The sequence below is a fragment of the Falco naumanni genome, chromosome 1 (genome assembly GCF_017639655.2).
Source record: "Falco naumanni isolate bFalNau1 chromosome 1, bFalNau1.pat, whole genome shotgun sequence".
NCBI lineage: Eukaryota > Metazoa > Chordata > Aves > Falconiformes > Falconidae > Falco > Falco naumanni.
The window spans coordinates 93,818,484-93,841,656 of NC_054054.1; the positions used below are offsets into that span (position 1 = coordinate 93,818,484).

The 23,173-nt window shown below is 61.5% G+C and overlaps 1 protein-coding gene across 1 annotated transcript; it reads left to right on the top strand.

Moving 5' to 3' along the window:
- Positions 1–524: 524 nt before the first annotated feature.
- On the top strand, positions 525–21,836 carry SCARF2 (scavenger receptor class F member 2). Its single transcript, XM_040607394.1, is given in 13 exon segments — positions 525–671; positions 673–699; positions 701–912; positions 6,893–6,951; positions 8,839–8,940; positions 9,270–9,789; positions 9,905–10,123; positions 10,527–10,655; positions 13,147–13,250; positions 13,336–13,453; positions 14,954–15,075; positions 19,317–19,469; positions 19,824–21,836. Coding segments are annotated over 13 exon segments (3,099 nt in total). The 5' UTR covers positions 525–542; the 3' UTR covers positions 21,029–21,836.
- Positions 21,837–23,173: the final 1,337 nt, after the last annotated feature.

Sequence of the window (23,173 nt, forward strand, 5' to 3'; positions counted from 1 at the left end):
TAGGACCCCTGAAGCTGCAGGTCAGCTGGATCCCAGGGCTGTCGTGCATCTGGGGCTGCCAGATCCTGGGGACAACCAGAACCTGGGGCTGCCGGACTCCTGGGGACTCCTGAGCACCTGGAGCTGCCAGGCCACGAGGCCAGCCGGACCCTGGGGCTGTTGGGCACCAGAGGCTGCTGGACCGCGGGGACAGCCAGACCCTGCGGCTCTTGGACCCCCAGAGCTGTTGCCCCCCCGAGGCCGCTGCATCCCCGGGGCTGCCGGACCCCCAGGGACTCCCGGGGCCCTGGGGCTGCCAAACCCCCGTGACAGCCAAACCCCGCTGCTGCTGGCCCCCGAGGCCACCGGCCCCCCCGGGCTGAGCTGGAAGCCCGGACCTCGCAGCCTTGCCCCCCCCCGCCCCCCCCTTGGGCCACCCTCCGGCGGCTCCGCGGAGCTGCCGACGCGGTGGGACCGTCGGGGCCGTCGGGGCGGCGCTGCCCCGCGGCTGGGGCGGCGGCGGCCGGCGGCCCCCGGAGCCTGGCCCGCCGTCAGGGGAACCAATGCGGAATTTCCTGGCTGGCGGCGGGGCCCCTCCCGCCGCTGCCGAGAGGGGCGCGGGGGAGGCGGCGGCGGCGGCGGAGCGCTCGCACTGCGGCTTCCGCCCGCCGAGCAGCGGCCAGGGCAGGGCGGGCACCGGGCACGGCGGAGCCGGGGCGGGCGGCGGCGGGGAGAGCGCCCGGCCCCGTATGGGATGGGCCGGGTCAAGCCGGGCCCCGCCGCTCCGACGGTCATGGCGGCCCGTGGGTTGCGACCGCCCCGCCGCGCCCGAGCCGGAGCCGCGGTGCTGCCGCCGCTGCTGCTGCTGCTGCTGAGCCGCGGAGCCGCGCAGGAGCTGAGCCCCCGCGGCAGGAACGTCTGCAGGGCCGGCGGGTAGGAGCGGCGGGGCGGGCAGGTGTGGTGGGACGGGACGGGACCCCCCGACCCGCGGTTGGGGGCCCGGGGAGCGGGACACACACACGGACGGACGGACGGACGGAGTCGCCGCTCCCCTCCCCCGGGCCAGCCGCCGCGCTGGGCGCCTTCCAAGACAAAGTCCGTCTTGTGCGGGGCTGAGGCGGGGGAAGCCGGGCACCGGGGAGGGGGCTCGGAGCTCAGCCCGAGCGGGGCCGGGAGCGGGGGGCCGCTGCCGAGCGCCCCGGGGCTGGTCCTGCGCTCCGCGGGGGCCGGGCGTGTTGCGCGGAGCCGGTTCTGGATGCCCCCGGGGCCGGTCCTGAGCCCGCCCCGCGGCCGGTTCTGCTGTGGGGAGTCGGTCCGGGGTGCCTCAGGGGAGCCGGTTGTACTGCGGGGGGGCGGTTCTGCACCCCCCGGGGCCGGTCCCGCTGCCGAGCTGGGACTGGCAGGATGCAGGATGCTCTGGGTATCCTGGTGGAGCTGCCGTGGGCTGCATGGGATGGTGGAAGTTGGCAGCTCCGGGAGCCTCGGGTTTGGCTTCAGAAAGTGAGTGCTGGCACTGCCTGGCTGTCCGCGGGGGTCACATCCTGCCTGCCTGGCCGGGGGCAGGGCCCTGGGAGCTGGTGCTGCCTTGTCCCTGCTCCCAGTTGCTCGCAGTGTACCACAGGTCACTTTGCAGAGCATCACCTCGGGCCAAGCTTCTCCGCAGCGCTCAGGCTGGGTGCTGGCCAGGCGCTGGGCCAGACTGGCCCCAGCAAAGGCGGGAGGGCGCCCACAGCCGCTCCCTCCCGGCCAGGAGAGCAGGATCCCCTGCCCTGGATGGGGGGCCCCGGCCATAAATGCACCTTTACATCTCGTCCGTGAGGTCAGACGAGTCCACAAGGAAAACATGTGCTGCGAGCTAGAGGGGCCGCATAATGGATCCATTCAGCAAGGCTGCAGGGCGCTGGTGCCCCCTCCTCAAATTACAGTCTGAGTTTCCTAAGGAGGCATTTCACGAGCCAAAGCGGCCGCAGCTCCCGGCCCCGTGCTGTTCCTCCGCAGGGGAGGATGCGGGGAGCAGTCCCTCCTTGGCCGCCCCTGATCTGCCCAGCTGGTTCCCAGCAAAACTGTCACCATGTCCCAGGGTGGCAGAGGGGGTGTGAGCAGTGTTCCCCCCTGTTGCCAGCATCCTGCCCCACATACTGGGAATGGGGTGCCTGGGTACTCCCCCTTGCATGGCCCCCCCCCCCATCCCCGCTGGATGGAGGTGGGAGAGATGCTGCACCCGGTGCCGTAGGGCTCATACTTGCTCCCTGTGCCACCTGTGGGTGCTGTGGGGCACGCAAGAGGCACTCGCGGGTGAGCAGGACAGGGTGCACGGGATGGGCAGGTGGTGGTGTCCATCCTTCTGTGGCAAACGGGGCCTGGAGGCAACCTGGGAGCCAGATGAAGTGGGGAGGGGACGGTCCCTAGGAAGCTGAGATGACGTTTGCATCATTTTCCACGCCCTCACCCTTCTGCAAACCCTTCTTCCTTCCCTGACCACATGCCTGGCACCCGCCCTTATCTTTACTGTGCTGCTCCCCTCAGCATGGAGGGCACCCCATGTGTCACCATCCAAACCCACCTTGGTGGCCCCAAGGACATGGGGCAGGTGCTGCAGGTCCTGCCCTGGGGCTGGGGGCAGTGGGGCTGGAGTTGACCTAGGGAGGAGGACCCAGTGTCCCCCTACCCGAGCTTGGTAAATCTGCTGGTTGGACTTGGATGTGTGGCTCTGCCAAGCATGTCCAGGCATCCCTCGAAGATGCTGGCTGCGGGTTTCAGAGGGTTCAAGAGGAGGTTTCTGCTTCAGCCCCTCCTGTGACCTCCTGAGACCTGGCTAGCGAGCAGCAATTCAAGGCACTATTCAGGACAGAAGAAAAGAGCATATTTGGGGGCTATTTGGTGTTAAAGTTTTGTGTACTAAATGCAACTTGGTCCTAAATTTGAAGCCCTCGTACTCAGTTACAATTTTGTGTGACCCTCTCCAAAGCTGCCGTTTGGGATGCAGGCTGATGCGAGCCCTGCACGCATGGGCATTGCTTTGTCCCTTGTCCTGCTCTCACTAACGCTCTCTTTTGGTAATCTTTGGTTTTTAACTTAATTTTTCTTTCTCTGTCTGAAGGGTTTGCATTTACGTACACGATCCTACTGCTGCCTGCACCAGGGGATCTCTGGCTTTGCCTGCATCCCGAGGCTGGGTTCAGGCTGTGGAGTTGCAGCTGGTACTGGCTGGGAGGGGGATGCTGCTGCTGGACCCGGTGGTCCCAGGAGCACTGTGTGCCACATGGGGGGAGCTGGGTGGCACCGAATGATGGGTGACACAGAGAAGGAAGGAGCTGAGCGCCAGGGTGATGCTCAGGAGGAGCGGCGGGGTGGGGAGCACTGGGGTTGGCAGCATGGCTGGGGAAGGTGACAGCAATGCTCTGGGCTTCGGGAACGTGCTGTGCGCCCACAGGGCTCCTCTGCAGCTCTGTCCGGCAGGCTGAGAGTGGAGAGGTCTCACATGGGACCATGGGCAGCAGCTTCCACCCAAGCCCCAAGGTCTCTCTCCTGCTTTTGGGGGTGTGAGCCTGCTCCTCATTGTCTGGGGGGGCTGCGTTGGTCTGGATGAGGAGCCATGCCTCCTGCCTCAGGAGCCCTCTCCATAGCCATAGGTAAAGGGGACACGCTTCAGGGAGCAATGCAGAATATTGAACCGCAAGAAAAATAGGCTGCCTCCATAGAAACCCGTGGAGCATTTGCAGAGGTCCCACTGATGCTCAGCATAAGCAGGACATGGCCACGTGCTGGGGGCAACACTGGAGTTGCGTGCTTGTCCCTGCAGGTCACAGCTCCATCTCTGCCCACATCCCCGTTCCTTTTCCTCCACATCAGCAAAGATCCCAAGCGCCGGCCACATCTCGGAGACAGTTTTTTTCTTCTTTTCCCCAGTGTTTGTAGTGCTTTGAAGGAAGAAAAAGAAATAGAAAATGTATTTGCACTGTGCATGTCTGCGGTGGTGTGTCCATGTGGGTCAGGAGCAAGCTCTTAAACAGATCTCCCAGTTATCCCAGTTCCAGTGGTCACAGGGCTTGTGGAACATGCCCTCTTTGGAGTTGCTAAGACCGTGAGACACCGCGGGTGCTGGTCACCTCTGCAGCCAGCACTGACCCTACCTGGGGCCGGCTGTGCTTGGAGACCAGTCCATGTGCCATACTGGGAGCACCAGTTATCCAGTGTTTCATCCCAGCTGCCTCTCCTTGCAATGGGAGCAAGTTTATTTGCTGTCAGAGCCACTGATAAATGAGGCAGGGGCTGAGCAGAGGGGTGTGGGATGCCATCGCTGGGCATGGTGAAGGAGAGATTAGCTATCAGTGAAAAGATAAGCGTGAATCCTGCATCTGGCAAGGCAGTGGGTGGGCTGGGGTCCAGGCTGGTGGTGGTCACGGTGCTGCTTGCCGCCTCCAGCCGACAGCAGGGGAAGGGTTTTTCCCTCTTGCCACCGTGTTTCAGTGGCTCCCAGCTCCCTGCCATCAGCTTGGGACTTTCATCACAGGTGGTGCTTTTTGGTGCATCGCCCGCGATGCCTGTTTCAGTGGCCAGGCTGAGCTGTTTGAGGGAGGAGGTTTCCCAAGCAGAGGGGTTTTCCCTTGCAAACCTGTGATGGTTTCATCTAAAAACCACCAAACACTGAATTTCTAAAGGATGGAACAGTAAAAGCAACCCCAGGTGGGACAGTGGGTGCTTTGGCTGCACTGTGGGAGGGTTGGGGCACCGTGGACCCTTCCCCAACCATGCCCGAGCATCCCAGCACGGCTGGCAAGGCTTTTTGGGGAGGGCAGCCTGAAGCCTCTTGCAGAGAGGAACTTTATCTGCAGCCCACCCGCTCCTCGGGGAGGTGGTTTGGAGGTTGACCCCCGCTTTGTCGTTAACACTGTGTTTCCCCTTGGACATTCGGCTGGAGCAAAGCCCCCCACTCAAGCCCCACAGTTCCCGCGCAGGGGGTACACGCCAGCTGCCATCGCAGCATCTTGCGACCGCTTTGACGGGCTGAATAGATGGAGCTATTTTGGGCTCCGGCTGCAAGGCATTTTTTCCAGGCCTTGAATCATTTTTGTGGTTCTTTTCTGCCTCCTTTCCAATTTTTTACTGTCCGCCACGAAAAGGGGGACGCAATGCTCCTGGCTCGGCTGTGCGGGTGCTGCCCGCCGAGGGGCCGGTGGTGGGAGCTGCGTCCAGTACCCGGGTTTAGCTGGGGGGCTGCTGGCAGCTCCCTCCCCAGCCCCAGGACAAGGCGGTCTGGCAGCCAGACACGGTCCTGTGACTGCGCTGGGGTTTCAGCGAATACTTCCTCACTGTCTCCTCCTCCTCTTCTGCATTTGTTACATATAAAGAGGAAAAGGGGAAAGGAAAAAAAAAAAAAAAAAAAAAAGCAAAAGCAAAATGCATTCCAGGCTGCGCTGCCGGACCAGCCCGGGTGAAGTTTCCCTTGACTGCAGCGTCCACTCGGACTATTTATAACCCTCCAGCATCGCTCCTGTCACCAGCAGGGACCAGGCAGTGTGGGTCACCCCAGGGATGAGCAGGTCATGCCCAGGATAAGCAGGGCTCTCCCAGGGTCCAGGGGGTTCCTGTGGTGTCATGGCGCGGGGAGTGTGTTCCCCACACCTAGGCTGCAGCATCGTGAGCCCCCAGCCATTTGTTTGTGGGGGTCATTGAACAAGTGTGGGTGAGGTGTCCCTGCTTAATCTCCGTGTGTCCCATCCCAGCAGGGAGCTGAGCATCTCTGGTTGAGCCTCTGAGGGGATCTGGGACCCTTCCTGGTGTTGGTCGGTGTCAAGCTTGTGCCAAAACTGTTTGGCTGGTGGCTCTGTGCATGGTGCTCCCTGGAGGTGGTGGCTCTCCAGGACACCCAAGGGCTCTGGGACTCATCCCAGCCACCTGCAGTCACCCAGCTCATAGAAGGGTGACATCCCCCCGGGAGCTGGCTGTGCTCCAGCCATTCCGGCAGGGTGGTTCCAGCCTGCCTTTGGGGTGCAGTCCCCAGGCCATCGAGCAGTGAACCTGGGTTTCGGGACACGTTCAGTCTTTCTGCAGCAGCCAGCCAGTGCCAAGTGGAAATGTGGGTCCCTTGAGCTGTGCCACCCAGTGCTGGCAGGGCAGGGCTGAGCCAAGGGGGGGGACTTGCTGCCCCTGCACCCATGGGGTGGTTGCACTGCAGGGGTCCTTCCTGGTCTGCTCCTGGCTGCTGCTGGCACCTGGCACAGAGCGTGCAGGCAGTGGCTGCAGTGCAGGCAGAGGAGGACAGCAGGCAGCGTGGAGGCAGCAGGGGATATACAGGCAGAGGAGGGCAGGGGGTGCAGGCAGGCGGAGGAGAGCAGTGTGGAAGTTTGCAGTGCGGGCACTGCCGGCCCGCACTCACCGCAGCACCCTCCTGAGCAGGGGGTGTGCAGCACCAAGGGGAGACAGGCCGGGTGTCTGGCCGCAGGCACCGTGCCACCCCATCCCGGGAGCAGGCGGCTGTCCGGGGCAGAGCAGTTGGTTTTCCCCTGGGACGTTGAGAGCTTTCCCTTTTTTCCTAGCTTTTGGCGTGTCTTTGGGATTTTTATTTTACACTGATGGTTGCAAACTTGAGTTTTGTTGTTTCATCACTGCCAGTTAACGGGAGGAGCTGGTCCTGCCCTCACTCTGCGCATCACCCTGGCGGGCTGGCTGGTGAGGCATCTCAAGCTGGTGCCCGTGGGAGCCCCCGGGCAGATCTGTGCTCCCTGCATGGTGGAGGAAGAGCCAACAGCTCTCCTTGCCCCACAGGGGTGCAGCAGCCCCCGGTCAGGGTTCAATTGACCAGGAGTGGGACCTCTCACCATCATGGCATTGGTGCTCCCAGTGGGTTTTTGGGAAGAACCGGGAATTTCTGAGGGTCATAACCATTTGTGGTGCTTTTTTTCCCCTGTAGCTCCTCAGTGCTCGTGTGCTGCCCAGGATGGAGGCAACAAGGAAGCGAGTGCTTAATAGGTAAGCACCAGCATTTTGCTTCATTGGGCAACTCATCTGCTCATCCTTTGCTAAGCAATTCTGGCCTCACCATCACTGTCAGGGGCCGCCATGATGTGCCCTGTGGTGGAGACCCCCTGTCCTGGGACCTCTGCCTGCAGCCGGATTCCCTGGGCTTGCTGGAGGCCATCCTGCCTCCCTGCAGTGCTCAGAGCCCTATGGGATGGGTGCTCAGCCCTAGTGTTGGGGTGCTAGTCACAGAGCCCAGCCATGGGGTACCCCCTGACCCCACAGTGATGCTCTGGGAAGCCCCAGCCCCCAGCGGGCTCCTCTTCAGGGAGCATCACCCCTGCTCCCAGGCTGGGGAGTTTCCATGCCAGCCAGCTTTGGGTCTAAGGATGTGGGGCGTGGGGGTGGGGTGTACTCTGGAACCCAAAGGACAGCAAGGTGTCCCACAGGGTGAAGCATGGGGACAGGGAAGGGGAAGATGCAGGGATGGGACCCAGAGATTTCTCATGGGTGATGCAGCAGCATGGGGAGCCAAGCCAGAGCTGCTGGTGGAGGAGAAGCTGCCAGGACCAGACCTGTGGCCATTGTGGCCCCACTGGGGAGAGGCCGCTGGGGCAGGTAGGCTGTCAGGCAGGGGTCACCGAGCTTGTAGGGAAGGCAGCCCCAGCTGGAGCCACGCCAGGCATTACAGCTCTTACTGGGGGCCACGGTGAGTCTGGCATGGATGCTCAGCATGAAGCCCTGGGAGCTCTCATCCCCTGCACTGCCCCTGTGATGCAGGTGGCTGTTTTGGGGTTCCTGTGCTACTCCCCACAGTCTCAGCTGGCCACGGGGCTCACCTTGCCCCAGGAGAGCTGGAGGAGCTCTGCACACCAGCCTGGGGCATCAGCAGTTTGCAGCTGGCGGTGAAGACCATGTAACCAACTAACCCACCGTGCATGAGCCCTCATAACTGCTCGCTGCATGCGTTGGGTGCTCGCGCGCCGGGAACAGGACACGGTCCCTTCGTTGTGCTGGTGGGAAGGGAGGACAGGGTCTGCCAGGACAGCGGGGGAGGACGGTCCCACCAGCGAGCTGTTCCCGTCTCCTCGCCCCCCTCAACTGCTCTAACCATTAGACTCACTGCTCCTAACCTGTGTAATCTGTCTATTTTAGGGGTTTCTATAGTATCCATCACCGTAGGTCTAAGAACTCCCAGGTAAGGTGGATGGGATGGATGGTCTGCTCTGCCTCTCCCGGCGGCTAAGGAGGCTTGTCCAGGGCTGTGTGGGACCTGCCTGCTCCTGCCTGCACTGCGATGCTGCCTGTCCCACGTCCTGCGCCTGCCCTGCTCTGGGCTTTGGCCCCAGCGCAAGGTTCCCTCAGCAGGAGAGGGGCTGGTGGCCTTTGGGGGCTGGCAGCCCACACGGGAGAGGTGGCGGGGGGGTGGTGGCAGTGACACTGCTGTGATCTGTAAGGAGTGCAGTAAGGGGGACAGGGGGACTGTGCTCATGGTTGCTTGCAGCCCCACCACCCCGCATCCCCCTTCTCCTGACTCCTGCCCGGAGCCGCCTCTGCCAGTGATACGGAGCTGAGCGAGGGATGCTGCTGCCCGGTGCAGCCTGTGGCAGGGATGGAGCTGGGCTGGGTGGCAGGAGGCTGGTGGCCAGGATGGAGCTGAGCTGGGTGGCAGGAGGCTGGTGGCAGGGGTAGAACTGAACAGAGTGGCAGGAGGCTGGTGGCGTTTTTCTGGCGAGGGTGCCAGCTGCTTGCCAGGGTGGTCACAGTGCCACAGCTCAGCAGCACCTGGAGTGCCACTGTGCACCCCTTCCCCTGCTCTGCAGGGCTGGGGGTGTTGGGGGAGCAGGGATGAGCCTGGTGGCACTCACGCTCATGCCTGCTATCTGTCCGTCTGTCCAGCTGTCTGCGAGGGGAACTTCACCTGCAAGGAGAACGAGGTGTGCGTCAGGCCCGGCGAGTGCCGCTGCCGCCATGGCTACTTCGGTGCCAACTGCGACACCAGTGAGTACCAGCAGGCACCCAGGTGTCCTTGGTGGGGCTTGCCGGGGTGGCCCCGCGGTCCTGGCTCATCCCGGTGTGACTTCCCAGAGCAGAGCATCAGGGATGGGGCTGCAGATGCTCTTGCTCTGCCCTTGCCTGTCCCCTTGGGTTTGTCCCCAGGGCATTATCCCTTTTGGAGAGGCCTCCTCTGAGAGCCAGTGCATTGGGTGGAGGATTGGGGGGGACAGCGACTCCAGTTGAGAGGTCTCGTTGGGACTGGGGGTCTCCACTGCTGCCTGGTTGTGGGGTTGTTCCCCAGGCAGTGCTGGGGCTGACAGCTCCACCTGCAGAGTGTCCCCGGCAGTTCTGGGGTCCTGACTGCAAGGAGATGTGCAGCTGCCACCCCAACGGGCAATGCGAGGATGTGACAGGCCAATGCACCTGCAACCCCAACCGCTGGGGCCCCAAATGTGAGAACATCTGCCTCTGCAAGCACGGCAAGTGTGACCAGAAGACAGGCAAATGCACCTGTGAGCCAAACTGGTGGGGACCTCAGTGCTCCAGCTCCTGCTACTGCAGCCACAACTCGCAGTGCGACCAGCAGACGGGCAACTGCCTGTGCCAGCCCGGCTGGTGGGGCCGCGGCTGCAACAACCAGTGCTCCTGCAACAACTCGCCCTGCGAGCAGTTCACGGGGCGCTGCCAGTGCCGGGAGCGGACGTTTGGGCCCCGCTGTGACCGTTACTGCCAGTGCTACAAGGGCAAGTGCAACCAGGTGGATGGGACCTGCACATGCGAGCCGGGCTACCGGGGGAAGTACTGCCGCGAGCCGTGCCCGGCTGGCTTCTACGGCCAAGGCTGCAGGAGGCGGTGAGTGGCCGGACCCTGTTGGGCCTGATCCAGCACAGGGGGGCTTGGTGGGAGGTGGTGGCAGGAGGTTTTGGGGGTGCTGCACCGGGTGACAGGCTCCCTTTGGCCATTGCAGGTGCGGGCAGTGCAAGAGCCTGCAGCCGTGCACCGTAGCGGATGGGCGCTGCCTGACCTGCGAGGCAGGCTGGAACGGCACCAAGTGCGACCAGCCCTGCTCGCCTGGCTTCTATGGAGAGGGCTGCGAGAAGCTCTGTCCCCCCTGCAAAGATGGCCATACCTGCAACCACATCAACGGCAAGTGCTCCCATTGCAACCCAGGCTGGATCGGAGACCGGTGAGTGTGGCTGGCTACAGAGCCGGGCACTGGCGGAGCGATGCCCAGCCTCCCTGCTGCTCTTCCCAGGGAACAGGGGTGGCAGTGGGTTTCTGCAGCCAGGAGGGGGGGGCAGGGATGGGCTGAGCCTGCTGGCACAGCTGTGGGACCAGGGGGAGCCTGCGAGACCCCTGCCCCATGCCCTCAGGTGATGTTGGGTGCTTGTGCTGGGGCTCATCTCTCGAGCTGGGATGCTTTCCCGCAGGCTCTTGTGCCCAGGGTTGGTTCCGGGGCTTTGCAGCACCCAAATGGGGCTGACAACACCCAGCCCCATCTCCCTGCCTGCAGGCAGGAGGACCAGGGGGATGCCGGAGGTCCCCAGGAGCCGTGGGTGCTCCAGCTGCCTGCCCTCCTCCCTCCCCAGGTGTGAAACCAAGTGCCGGAACGGGACGTACGGGGAGAACTGCGCCTTCGTCTGCAGCGACTGCGTCAATGGCCAGTGCCACTTTGAGACCGGCCGGTGCCTCTGCCACCCCGGCTCCCACGGCACCTAGTAAGTGAGCCCCGGCAGGCACACTTCGGGGTGCACCCCGGGGTGCAGGTAACGCACGTGCACCTCCTGCCCCCTTGGGTCCTATGTGGTTCCCAGCCAAGGGGTTTCCTGCAGTGGGAGCACTCGTGGGCAAAAATTTGGATTATTTTTGGACCAGAGGGGAAGGGACGTGCTCACAGGGCTGTCAGCAGCAAGGTAATGCTGCGAGAGAGGGGGTTTGCTTTAGGAAATGCCTATTTGGCAAAAACAAATGCTGTTGACGAAATGGTGGTTTGGGTTTTTTGGTTGGGTTTTTTTTGTTGTTGTTTTTTTTTTTTTTAAGTCCAGGGTAGAATTTCTAGCTGAAAAGAGAGAGAAAACCACACAGCCCAGAATAACAAATAGCCTCATGGGATGGGCATGGCACCCATGGGGTGCTCCGGCTGCAAGCTGCGGCTCCAGTCAGGGTCTTCCTCACCTCTGGGAAGCCTTTCCCCCTGCCCAGGGAAGGGGCACAAGGGACATCAACCTCCTGTTCACATCCCCTGATGTTTTTTTTCCAACGTGGGACTGAAATGCTGTTAGAAAAGGCGAGGGAAGTGTTTCCCACCCGGCTGGGACGTGCAAACAGCTCCCTGAGGTCCTGGCAGGTGTTGCTCAGATTTTCCCAGCAGTTAACTGCGAGGGTGATGGCAGCAGCAGGGATTTGAAGCTGGCACTCTGCCTGTGCCAGTGTTTCGCTCAGGGTAGACAAACAGAGAGCGTTTGGATTTCAGGTGGGTTTTTTTTGGGGGGGGGCTTCACCAACCACTCGTGTTGCTGTAAGAGCATCAGCTAAGGATGCCTGGCCTGGGCATCGTTGGTGCTTTCAGTAGCAGAGGTGAGTGGATCCCGGTGCTCACTGGGGGTGTACAGTGGTGTTTTCAGCACAGTGCCGGAGGGCAGCGTGTGAATTAAACTGTTCTGACACCCCAGCACAGCACCGGGGAGGGGGGACCAGGGATGCTCAGGGTGCAGCCCCAGCAGCACCCCAGAGCTGTAACCGCTGGCTGGGCTGTGTCATACAGGTGCACGCCAGGAGGGCTCGGGGACTTGCTCAGTGCTCAGGCAGATCCCTGCGACTATGTGCAAACTAGAAGTTTTGTCAGCAGCGTGTAATTTTGCTCAAAAGGGGATATTTCTGGAAGGAAGGCAGAAGCAATGTCCTCACCGTGCAGGGGTGTCCTCTCAGCGCTACATCGGGAGGATGCTAAAGGAAATGTTAAAATATTTGTGGCATGTGCAAAGCGGTTTCTCTCCTCCGTGTCATTCCTAGAGGTGTAGGGACCCTCCTGGAAAAAAAAAAAAATTGCCTCCTTCCACTCTCCCAAAATCTCAGCAAGGGCAAAAATGTGGATCTGAGTTGCGGGGTGAAGGGTTTTGGGTTGCCGGGGGAGTATCCCTGCTGTTATCCTGCCACATTTGCTGCCTCGGCACAGCTGCTTGGAGCGGCGGCGGGGGCTCAGCGCCCGTCCCAGCGGGCACATGGCACCTGGCCGGCACGAGGCTTGGCCGGAGCGGTGCTTTGCAAGTCGGCAGAGTGTGAAATGGGCTGAGCCGCCTCCAGGCACAGCGCCGAGGGCTGGGGGGGCAGCTGTGTCCCCAGGGGAGCGGGTTTGGGCTGGGGCCCGCTGGCTCCTTATGGCTGCAGCCGCTCCAGCTGGGATGTTCCTGCCAGTGAGCAGCTGGTGGAGGGTTCGGTACCCAGCAGTGCCACCAACATCCCCCAAATCCATCTGGGTGCTGCACTGTGGTGCCTGTCCCTCAGCTGGGGTGGCAGGTGGGGTCAGTCCCACCGACGCAGAGACCCGGTTACTTTAGCATGTGCTCGCACATGTTTTCCATGCTCAAGCCCTTGATGCTCACGTGTTGGTGCCCATTCATCCATGTCCCCGTGGCCTCGGTGATGTCACCAGGGAAGTCATTTTACTGGTGGTGGAGATTTGATGCAAGGCTTAGCCGAACCAGAAGGGCTCACCCTGACAGAGTGGATGCCTTGGGACCCCTCAGTTGTTTTTTCTTCTTGGGGCCAAAATTAAATAAAGAAATAAAATTAATCTGGGCACCTTCTGAGCTCGTGGCCACCTTGACTCTGCCTGGCTTGGCATGGTGGGGCCTGGGGGTGCCCAGAGCTGAGCTGGAGACCCTGTGTGTGACTCTAGGGAGTCTTTAGATGCAACTACTGGGTTAATGACCTGTTGTAATTACTGTACCTAATTGCAAAGCCCCAGCAGGCAGCAGTGAGAATGTCTGAGCTCCAGCTGTGCCAAATCCCCTGAGCAATGGGCAAAGCTGCTGGGTGGGTGACGGGCTCCTGCTCCCTATGGGTTACAGGGTCCCCCACGGTGCAAGGGGGCTGTGTCGGAGCAGGCTGGGGACGTGCAGGGTTTGGGAGGAGGAAGCAGCCAAGCAGCTCCCTGGTCGCTGTGCCTGGGGAGAGAGACACTGCTCTCATCCAGCCCCTTTCCCCCAGCTGTAACCTCACTTGCCCACCCGGCCACTATGGAGCCAACTGTGCTGAAGCCTGCAGCTGCCACGACGATGCCTGCGACCCACTGACGGGTGCCTGCCACATGGGTGAGTGCCGGCGGGCACGGGTCAGGGTGCTGGGCTGTGCCGCAGGGCTGACCCCGGCGCTGAGCCGGGTGATTTTGTCTTGCAGAGGCCAACCAGCGGATGGGGGTGATCGGGGCAGGAGCCCTCCTAGCGCTGCTTCTTATCCTTCTGCTTTCCCTGCTCTGCTGCTGCTGCGTCTGCCGCAAGAAAGATGAAGCCCACGGGTGAGAGCTGGGGGTGGGAGGGGGGCTCTGCCACAAAGCCTGAGCAGGGTGGGCGAGCTGCGGGGCTGGGAACAGCTGGGGATGTTGGTGACCAGCATGGCGCTGGGACCACTGCGGGGACGCAGGGACCGCACTGGTACAGTGGGGCTGTGGGGAAACTGAGGCAGAGCAGTACTGCCCAACCTGCACTGTCTGCCCTGTTGGTCCCTGGGTTCTGAGCAGGTCCCACCACACCCTCGGGGTGGTACCCAGCCAGGGGCTGATGGAGGGGCTCAGGTGAGCCCTGCCTGGGGACGCCCTCTCCCTGACTGTTTCCCCTTCGTCGGCCATCACTTCATGGACACCTACCAGGTCCCCTCCAGTTTCTGGGGGTCTGGAGCTGATCTGCAAAGAGAACCCTAAAATAGAGCGAGGGCATTAAGACGTGACCGAGACCCCTAGAACAAACCCCCGGACTGTGGGGTGAGACCTGGTGGGGCGATGGGCTATGGCACTCCCAGCAGTCCCACACATTTCAGGTAGGGAGGGTGAGTTCTTGTAGCCAGGTCAGGATGCTGGCAGCATTTTGGCAGCACCATGTGGCATCTCATCGTGGGGACAGGGATGGGGACAGTCCCATTGCAGGAGGGGAAGGCTTGTGCTGCTCAGCAAGGGATGAGCGGGCTGTGGAAGCTCCTCCAGCTGCGGAGAAAGCCACCCCTCGTGCCGCCAGCCACTGCAAAGGAATTTTCCAGAAGCCTCCCCTTGCAGCCCTGCCAGCTTAATCCCAGCCTGGCCCATCTGGCTTGGAGAGCCTGGGGGCTGCGTGTAATTATCCCGCAGATAAAAGCGCAAACACAGCCCTGCGTGGTGAAGTATCGCACAGGGAGAGGGGAAATGGTTCAAAACAGTTTCCCCTCTCCTGGGGTGCCCAGATTTCCACAATGTCCCCACACAGCTGAGTTACCTGCATCCCAGCAGTGGTCCCTTGATGGAGCATCCCGAGGGACTGCGGTGACAGTGAGCATGTCACAAGTTGCCTCGCATCAACAGGCGAAGCTGCTCACTCCTGTGGCCACAGATAATTGCCTGAAAACTCGGGCCCAGGAGGCTTCAAAACCAGAGAGCAAATAAAGAGAAGCCACGTGTTTGCTTTTGGGTTGGGATGATTTTTATTTTTCTTTTAAAGATTCAGGGTCTTGGCTGAGCATTGCGAGTGTTTTGGGGCCAGGCTGCCAATGGCCACAGCGAGATCTGGCCTTGTCCCCATCCCCTGGCACTGCTCTGCATCCTGGTGTGGTGTGAGCTGGTGCCCAGTGCTGGCAGCGGCCCCAGCAGGTCCCTGACCCCCTGTGCCCTGAGCACCCCACTACTTTCATCTGCCCCATTCTCTTCCCTGAAACCCCTTTGCACTTGTAGCATCCCCGAGCTCCTGACTCTCTCTATCAGCCCGTGAAGGCTGTCCCCACCACGGGGTGGGTGCCGGTGCCTCCCTGATGGGGCCATCGCCTTCTCTTGCAGCTCCAGCCAGGACCCTGCAGCAGCCAAGAAGCCACCAAGACGTTTGTGTGGGCGTTTCAGTCGGATCAGCATGAAGCTGCCGCGCATCCCTCTGCGCCGCCAGAAGTTGCCCAAGGTCGTAGGTAAGGTGCTGGGGTTTGAGGAGGGGGCAGAGAGCCAAACCCTGGAAGCTTTATTCCCAGCAGGGCTGCACACATGGCTCACAGCATCCTTTCCAGCCCCCGACCCAGGGCAGTGAGCACAGCAGTGTGATGGGGACACGAGGGTCCCTGAGACCCTTGCAGTGCTTGGTGCGAGCTGCCTGGCTTGCAGGGGCTCAGCCCTTTCTAAATCTGCAGCTTCTGGATCTCAGAGTGCATCATTTTGCTTTGTGGGGGTGGGTACCTGGTGCCTGGAGCTCTGCTGAGCTGGCTTGTGAGGTTTTTAGGTTCCCCAGGTAGAGGAACGGTCTCTGTCACAGCAGCAAAATGCCTCGTTTTCCCTTTTGATCCCGACCTAACTGTGCCCCAGCTTTGCATGGAGCCAGAGCATCCAAGCTGGGCCTGGAGCCCACCCCACTGCCGTGCGCAGCAATGCCGAGGTTGGAGGGGCAGAGAATTTGGGTGAGCTCCCCACACTGCCTGGGCACAGATCAGGTTTGTAGGGGGATGCTCGCACCTGACAAAGCCCCTGACCTGGAGTTGTTAGGGTTGTTGGGGACCCCCTGCATCCCCTATGTGCCCTTAACCATTCCTCCTGGCCTGAGGAGCAGGGATGTGCTGCCTCGGAGAGGACCCTGTTGAATAAATCAGGGGGTAAAAGCAGCACTTCCCACCCGGTGCTGACATGGGGCTCAGCCCCATGCCCCTTTTCCCGAGCCCAGCACCTCCCCAGGTGTGCAACGCTCATGGGGTGCCTTCAGCAGCTGCATCCCTGCACACAGTGGCTTAGCATGAAGCCAGTTCCCCCATTCCAGGTGGGACGTGGAGGTGACCTCCGTGCCGGCACGCCGTGCCTGAGCTCTAGCATCAAAACGGGGTGGAGGACTCCTCACCGCATGGGGCACAGCAAAGCCCTGCCCCGGAGCATGGTGCACCGGGGCTGGAGCAACATTCCTGCTGCAAGGATAACAGAGGATAACAGAGGCCGTGTTTGTGGAAGGGGCCGGGCAGGGCTTGGGGAGGACAGAAGGTGCCTGTGTGCGGCGAGGGCAGGGGGGCTCAGGGGGGCTGCCTGCGCCTTCCCCACACCGAGCTGGAGGCAGCTGGCGCCCATCCAGCTGCTCTGTGTAAACAGGGCGGCAGCGGCCCGGGAAAGGCTGAGGATGCAGCACTGGCGCTGGAGGGATGCTCAGGGTGGTCTCCGGTCCCAGCAGGGCTGGGGCTATTCCCAGAGCCTGTTGGTGGGGCTGGGGGGGCTTATTTCACTGGAGGGAAATGTTTTGGTCAGGGCTTGCCTTGTGTGCATCGTGTTATCCTGCACAGCGGAGCCTGTGTGGGTTTCAGCAGCTCCCCGTCCCTCTGGTGCATGGTCCGGCAATGCCTCCAGCCCCCCCCAGATTTGGGCACCCCCCCCAGGTGAGGGAGACCTGCTGGGGTGGCTGCAGTAGCTGCATCCCTGTGATGCCCAGGGACCGCAGTGCCGTGTCAGCATGAGGCTTCACCGGGAAGCCACAGTAGCTGGTACACGGTGTCAGGGGCCACCTGTTCCCTGCGTTGGCCCTGTCCCAGCAGGAGGGTCCAGGGGATGCTGGAATGCCTCATCCCAAGTGCCACATTAGTGCTGGAGGTGCTCAGGACCCTGTGGGGATGTTGCAGTGAAAAGATGCCGGCTGAAGCTGAGGACACCCAGTAGATGGTCACTCTGGATCTGCTTACATCCTTGCAAAGCCACTGCTATGGCCGTGTGTTTGCTGGTGCTGGGTGGGTTTTCCCCTCTGGGCTCAAATGTGGTCATGGTCAGTACCGGGGAGCACAAGCCCACACATGGTAGAACCTTCCCAGGTGGGACAGCAGGTCTTGAAGCCCCACCAAAGCTCATCGGGCACCCCAGGTGCCCCCTTTGAAAGCTGCTCCCCAGCCTTGGCACCAGCTTCAGATCCACAGCATCTCCCTAGGGATTGCACCTAAGCTGGCAGCCCACACGGCCCGATCCTGGGCGGTGGTGCCAGGCTCTGGGCATCCCTCTGTGTGTGAATTTCACAGGGTTTGCTTCTCAGGATGTCAGTGTGGGTTTCAGCTGCATGTTGTCCCATGGATGCTGGGGCTAACCCAAGCTCTGCACCATGCAGTGCCCGCTCCTGCCACCCCACCACCATGTCTCCTCTCCAAGCAGCAAAGCTCAACCAGCCCCAAAGGTGATGCTGACCGTGAGGAGCTTGGGATGAGCGGGAGCGGGTGGCCAGGAGGGCTCTGGGGCCACCCTCTCATGGCCGTTCTGCAGCTGCTCGATGCTATGTCCTGATCTTGAGACTGTCAGCCACCGTGCAAGCAGCGCTGAGGTTGGCACCCTGATGCTGTAGCCCTGGGAGATTTCAGGGAGCAGTGGCAGGAGGGGACCTGTGGGAACTACCCACCGTTCTCCAAGCGCCATCAGCCCATGATACATAAGCCAGGGGAGATAAATCCCAGGAGACAATGCAGGATCCCCCAAGCTCAGCTCCGGGTGCACTGCACATCCTCTTTTTATCCTTTGGCCACATCCTGGGTCTCATTCGAGTCCTGGAGATGCCTCACGGCCATGAGTCCCAGCCACTCATCACGCGTCCTCTCAGGAAGCATCTCCCTTCATCCGCTTCCAGCCGGCTGCTTTTAATTTTCCCTTTTTGGTTTTTATTACAAGGAAAGCCATGTTGAAACTGCTGCTTCCCCCTCTCCAGGCTGTTTGCTCTTTAAATATCGCTGCTTTTTTTTTTTTTTTTCTTTCTCCAAGAAGCCAAACTATGCAGGGACAGGCATGGATTGCTGCCGTCATTTTAATGACCCTGTGTCTCTGAAGCCAAATTCCTTAATAAAGAATAATGTTCTGGTGCGCATCCCAATAACACTTTGAGTTATTTTATTGTAAAACAGGGACGTGGTGCAAGAATCAAACAGTCTGAGCAGGAAATTGCAGTGTGGCTTAGATGCTTGGGATGTGCAGGCAGAGGTTACAAATACCTGGAAATATGGATGTACAGCTGCTGCACAGGAGGAGCCTGCCCGTGTGTTGGGTTTTTGCAGGGTTAGAGCAAAGCGGGGCTGTACCTGGGCTTGGAGGCAGTTTGCCACCATCCCAGGGAACAAAAGCCAGCAGGCAGGGGATGGGGACAAGCATCTGCTGCTGCCTGACTCTCTGGGAGGGGAGGGTCAGTCCCCTCCACGCAGCTGGGTCACCATCCTGCAGGTCCCCCGAGGATGCTGCTGAAGCTGCAGGCACCTGAGGAAGCCCTGTGGGATGGGGTGAGACATGAACTTGCCCAGCAAAAAGCCTTTCAAATGGTCAATCAGAAAAAGCAGTCCCTCCTGGCCAAGACAGCTGTCACTGCTTGGGGGTGTAGGTGTTTTTTTTGGTTTGGTTGGGTTTTTAACCATTGAACCTGAAAATATTTTTAACACCAAGTTCTTCCTCTCTGGTGGGTTTTCTCTTCTGCTCAGCTTCTCTGTGGGTGGCCCTTGCGGCAGAGGGGGCAGTGCCAGGGCATGGAGGGATGCTTCTCCTTGGCTTCAGGACGGGAAAAGCTGGGAAAGGGATTGAAGAGTGGCAGAACTGGGAAAAAACAGCGATGTGCGTCCCCCACCAGCACAGATATCCTTTTACCATCTTTCTACCTCTTTTTGCAGAAGCAGAAAAAAAAAGGAAAATGCGAACAGTGATGCTGAAATGGCAATTAGTGCAATTAAAGCCAGCAGCAAAATTCTTTCCCCAGGAAGGGGACAATCACAGCGCTGGGACTTTCTTTATGGGGTGGCTGTGCTGAATTGCGCAGCTCATGGGTGACTGCCAGGACATTCACTAGGTCCTTGTGGGACCCAGGGGTTTGGGCGGCTTGTCCCTCCACCCTGTGCATCCTCGATTTGGGCAGCTGGAGACCTGCCATGGAGAGGGGGATAGCCAGGAGGTGTGAGGCTTGCATGGGCTCTACTGGCAACAGCCATTCCTCCCCAAGCACGGGGGATGCTGGTCACCACCCTTGCTGCTTGATGGCTTCTGTGGACGCATGGCTGGGGGACCTGGTGACGATGCCCAGTGAGAGCTGTCCCCATGCCTGGGATGCTGTCCTTGTCCCCAGCAGCCACCAGCAAGCTGGGCAGTGGGGAGCTGTGCAGCATCTCAGCCTCTTGGCTAGCATGGGACCTGGAGGGTCCAGCAGGATAGACACTGACAGCAGTTCTTGCCCTCGCAGTGGCCCACCACGACCTGGAGAACACTCTGAACTGCAGCTTCATCGAGCCACCCTCTGTGGTGGAGCAGCCTTCCCCATCCTGGTCATCCCGTGGCTCGTTCTCCTCCTTTGACACCACAGACGAGGGGCCGGTGTACTGCGTCCCCCATGAAGGTGAGCAGGGGGACAGGGTGCTTCCCCAGGGGACTTTGGGGCCATCACCAGGGGCCACTAGAGACATCACCCTTGCATGGTGGGGACTGTGCCACTCTGGCTCCTTGTGTCCTGGGAAGGGATGCAGGATGCAGTTCCAGACCTTCCTTCCCTGGTGTTTGCTGCTCCAGAGTTTCAAGAGCCCTCTTATGCTGGGGTCCCTGACTGGGAGGAGGGAATGGGGGCACCTGAGAACACACTGGGGTCGGGGGACACACCGGGTGGCATGTTATCCCACCATGCTGTGGGAGCATCTCGGTCCTTCCCCTCCCCAGGCACATCCCTGCCTGACACCTCTGTGCTCTCTTCCCACAGAGAGCGTGGGCGACAGCAGGGACAGGGGGACACCTGCCAGCCCCGGGGACAAGGTGGTGGCCCTGGCTGGTGGGGAGGAAGCAGGCGAATACACATTCCTGAAGGAGACGGGCTCTGTCAGAGCCTTCCCAGCCGACAGCAGCGAAACGCCCCTGCTCAAGTCCTCGGACAGCGAGCGCTCCTCCTGTGGCTCGGGCTCAGCCGCTGCTGCGCTCTACGCTCGGGTCGCCCGTCTCTCCAAGCAGTCCAAGGAGGAGGAGGATGCCACCACAGAGCCCCGCAGCCCCGGGAAGCCACCGTCCCCAGAAAGGACCAAGCCCCGTCCCCCAGACCCGGCCACGAAGCCCAAAGTCTCCTGGATCCACGGCAGGTACAACTCCAGCCAGTCCAACTCCCTGCCGGCACCCAGCCGGTCCCCGGAGCGAGCGGCTGCCCGGTCTGGCAGCCCCGAGCAAGGCCAGGGCTTGGCCAAGAGGAAGAGGAGCCCGAGTGAGACATCAGCTGGTGTGCAGGGCAGAGGGGAGGAGAAAGGCAGCATGCGGTGCAAGGAGAAAGCGCAGAAGCAACCAAAGGAACCTGGCGTCCCTGAGGGCAAAGCCAGCCTCACCGGGGAGCCCCAGTCACCCTCCAAGCCCAAGCAGAGGAGCAAAACCAGCTCGGAGCAGACAGAGAGCATCAACGGGGCGGTGCAGAATGCCTTCCGAAAGATGGGGACCTTCCAGCCAGAGCGGCGGGCCGGGGACAGCAGGGATGCTCCTCGCAGCCCCGGTGCCAGCAAACCCCGCTCCGAGCCCCTCCATCCCCACCTGGCCTCCGAGCTGGCCGCCCAGCTGAAGGAAAAGACTCAGAGCCTCAACAAGGGGGATGGAGGCAGCCGGGTGAACGGGGTGGGCACCCAGCGGGAGAAGCCCACCCCTCCACAGAAAGCCAAGCGCTCGGCGGCCGCCGGCGGCCAGAAGACCAGCAAGCCCTTGCTGCCCACTTCTCCCCACCTGCAAAAACTGATCCCTGGGGTGGCCGAGCCGGCGACCGGGGAGCCCAAGTGGATGGAGAAGCCAAGCACCGGCAGCAGCCAGGACCAGGCTCTCCCCAGCGAGCAAGCAGCCAAGAAAACTCCCATTAAAAAGCCTCCCCGAAAGAAAAGTCGAGAAGCCAGCCTGGAGCCGCCCCGAGCAGCCGCTGTGCCCGCTCAGGCGGTGCAGTGACCGGGAGCCGGGCACCGGCCCCACACCGGCCAGCCGTGTGCTGGGAGGATGGACGTTTCCCGGCACGGCCAGCGGACGTGGAAGCCTGGACTGGGCAGGGGGCACTGGAAGAGCCTTGAGCGTCCATTTACCCCCCTCTCCATCTCTCTCATCCTCATTTTCCCTTTAGTCCCCCCTGCCCCAGGACCCGATCCCCCTCCCCATCTGTGCCCTGCTGCCTGCTCCCTGCCCGGGTCTGGCAGCTCACCCTCCCCACGCAGGGCAGGACCGCAGGGAGCCGGCCGGGGGGGTCCGTGCGTGGCATATCCCCCCCCCCCCCCTTTTTTTGTAGCAGTATTATCAATCGCATAAGCAGCGCTTGTTGTACTAGACGTACCCATGGTATATTCTGCAGTAACGGAGCCACTCACTTTCCACGCCCCACTCTGGTCTGTCGGGCTCACAGTGCACGGGAGAGGGAGGGTGCTGCTGCTTGGCGCCCTGGGCATCGCCTGGGATGTGTCCCACGTCCATGGCTGGCAGCAAACCCCCTGCCTTGGTGCCCTGGGCTCCAGGCACAGCTCTCTTATTGCCGGTCCCGTCACAGCCGCACCATGCCCGGCGTGGGGTCGAGCTGGTTTCGACCAATGCCACCCTCCCCTCCACCCCTGGGCTTGCTTCTGGCCAGGAGGAAAGCACTATTTACGGCCAGAGCTGGATGCCCTTAGGGGTCCCGTGTCCTGTCCGATGGAGCTGGAGGGATTAGTTTGGTACGACAGAGTCTGGCACCTCTGCAGAGCGCTTTCCTAATAAAAATGTATTTCTTCCATAGCCAGGTGCCATCACTCCGTGTGCCAGGCTCCCAGGCGACGTGCCAGGCATAGCCTGGTCTTGCTCAGGTGCTCCACCTGGTCCCGAGTGGGATGCAGCGGGGAGATGGATGACCTTGTGGCAGGTACAGGCAGGTGGTGACAAGCAGGTAGGCAGGGTGGGGAGGCAGGTCCCCATCGTGGCTGCTGCTACATGCTCGCCTGGCAGCAAAGACCAGCCCTGGGGACAAGATGAGAAGCCTCTCATCGCCTGGTATCCAGCATCCTCCCCCAGCCCAGGAAGAGTCCTGGAGGGTGGACTGGTTTTGTGGTCAGACCCTTTCCAGCATAGCCAGGATTGGACCCTGGGGCTTAAGAGCTGTGGCCTCTGGGCAAAGAGTCCACCCATGGCAGGTTTCTTGGGGTGCTGGGACACAAATGTGGGGAGACACGGGGGCTGGCAGTGGGGTGCAGGGCTCTGATCCCAGCTTTCTAACCCCCCTGCCAAGGGGCTGCCATCCCTGGCAGCATTTGGGCGCTCCATGCAGCCCCTGACATGGTGCAGGCAGGTGGCTGGGCTGGGACAAGCCCAGGGGCCAGCTGAGATGGGCTTTCTCCTGCACGGCTTCTGCCCTAGGTTCCTGAACAGTCTGCCTGTGATTTGCCTGCACCCTGCCTGCACCCTGCCTGCACCCTGCCTGCACCCTACCTGCATGCTTCCATCGCTTTGCCTGTCCGCTGCCTGCATGCTGCCTAGTCTCCGTGTGCATTTTGCAAGCGCTCTCTGCCTGCTACCTGCGCTCTGCCTGTTCTCTGCCTGCGCTCTGCTCGCACTCTGCGCGCTGCCTGCGCTTGGTTCCCTGCCTGGGTCTGCGGTTCTGCAGCCTCCCCTGTGGGACTGAGGGCAGCAAAGCCCTGCCTGTCCTGCTGCTCCTGGCGTTTGCCCAGGGCCCGCTGCCTGCTGCTGGGTCCTTTGGGGCAGTGGAGCCCCTGCCAGGCTCCTTCAGCCTCAGCCAGAGCCTCTGCCAGCCCATGGGGCCCTGGAGGAGCTGGAGCCGCTGGTTGCAGGGGACCCTCCCTGCCGTGAGAAGTGGCCAGTGCCCACTGCTGAGCCATCCTGAGCTCCGCCCACGGTGGGGGACGATGGCCCAGAAGACCACCAGACCGAAAGGCCAACTGCAAGACAGCCTCAGAGGTGATGGAGGCAGCTGCTGGGTACCAGGATGGGATGAGATCACCTGCAACCAGGAGTGCAGCCAGCCCAGCATGGCACTGGGGAGGGGATGGGGCTCAGGCACACTCCCTGGCATCCCTCAGCATCATGGAGCTGGAGCCAGCACAGTACCTGACACTGGCT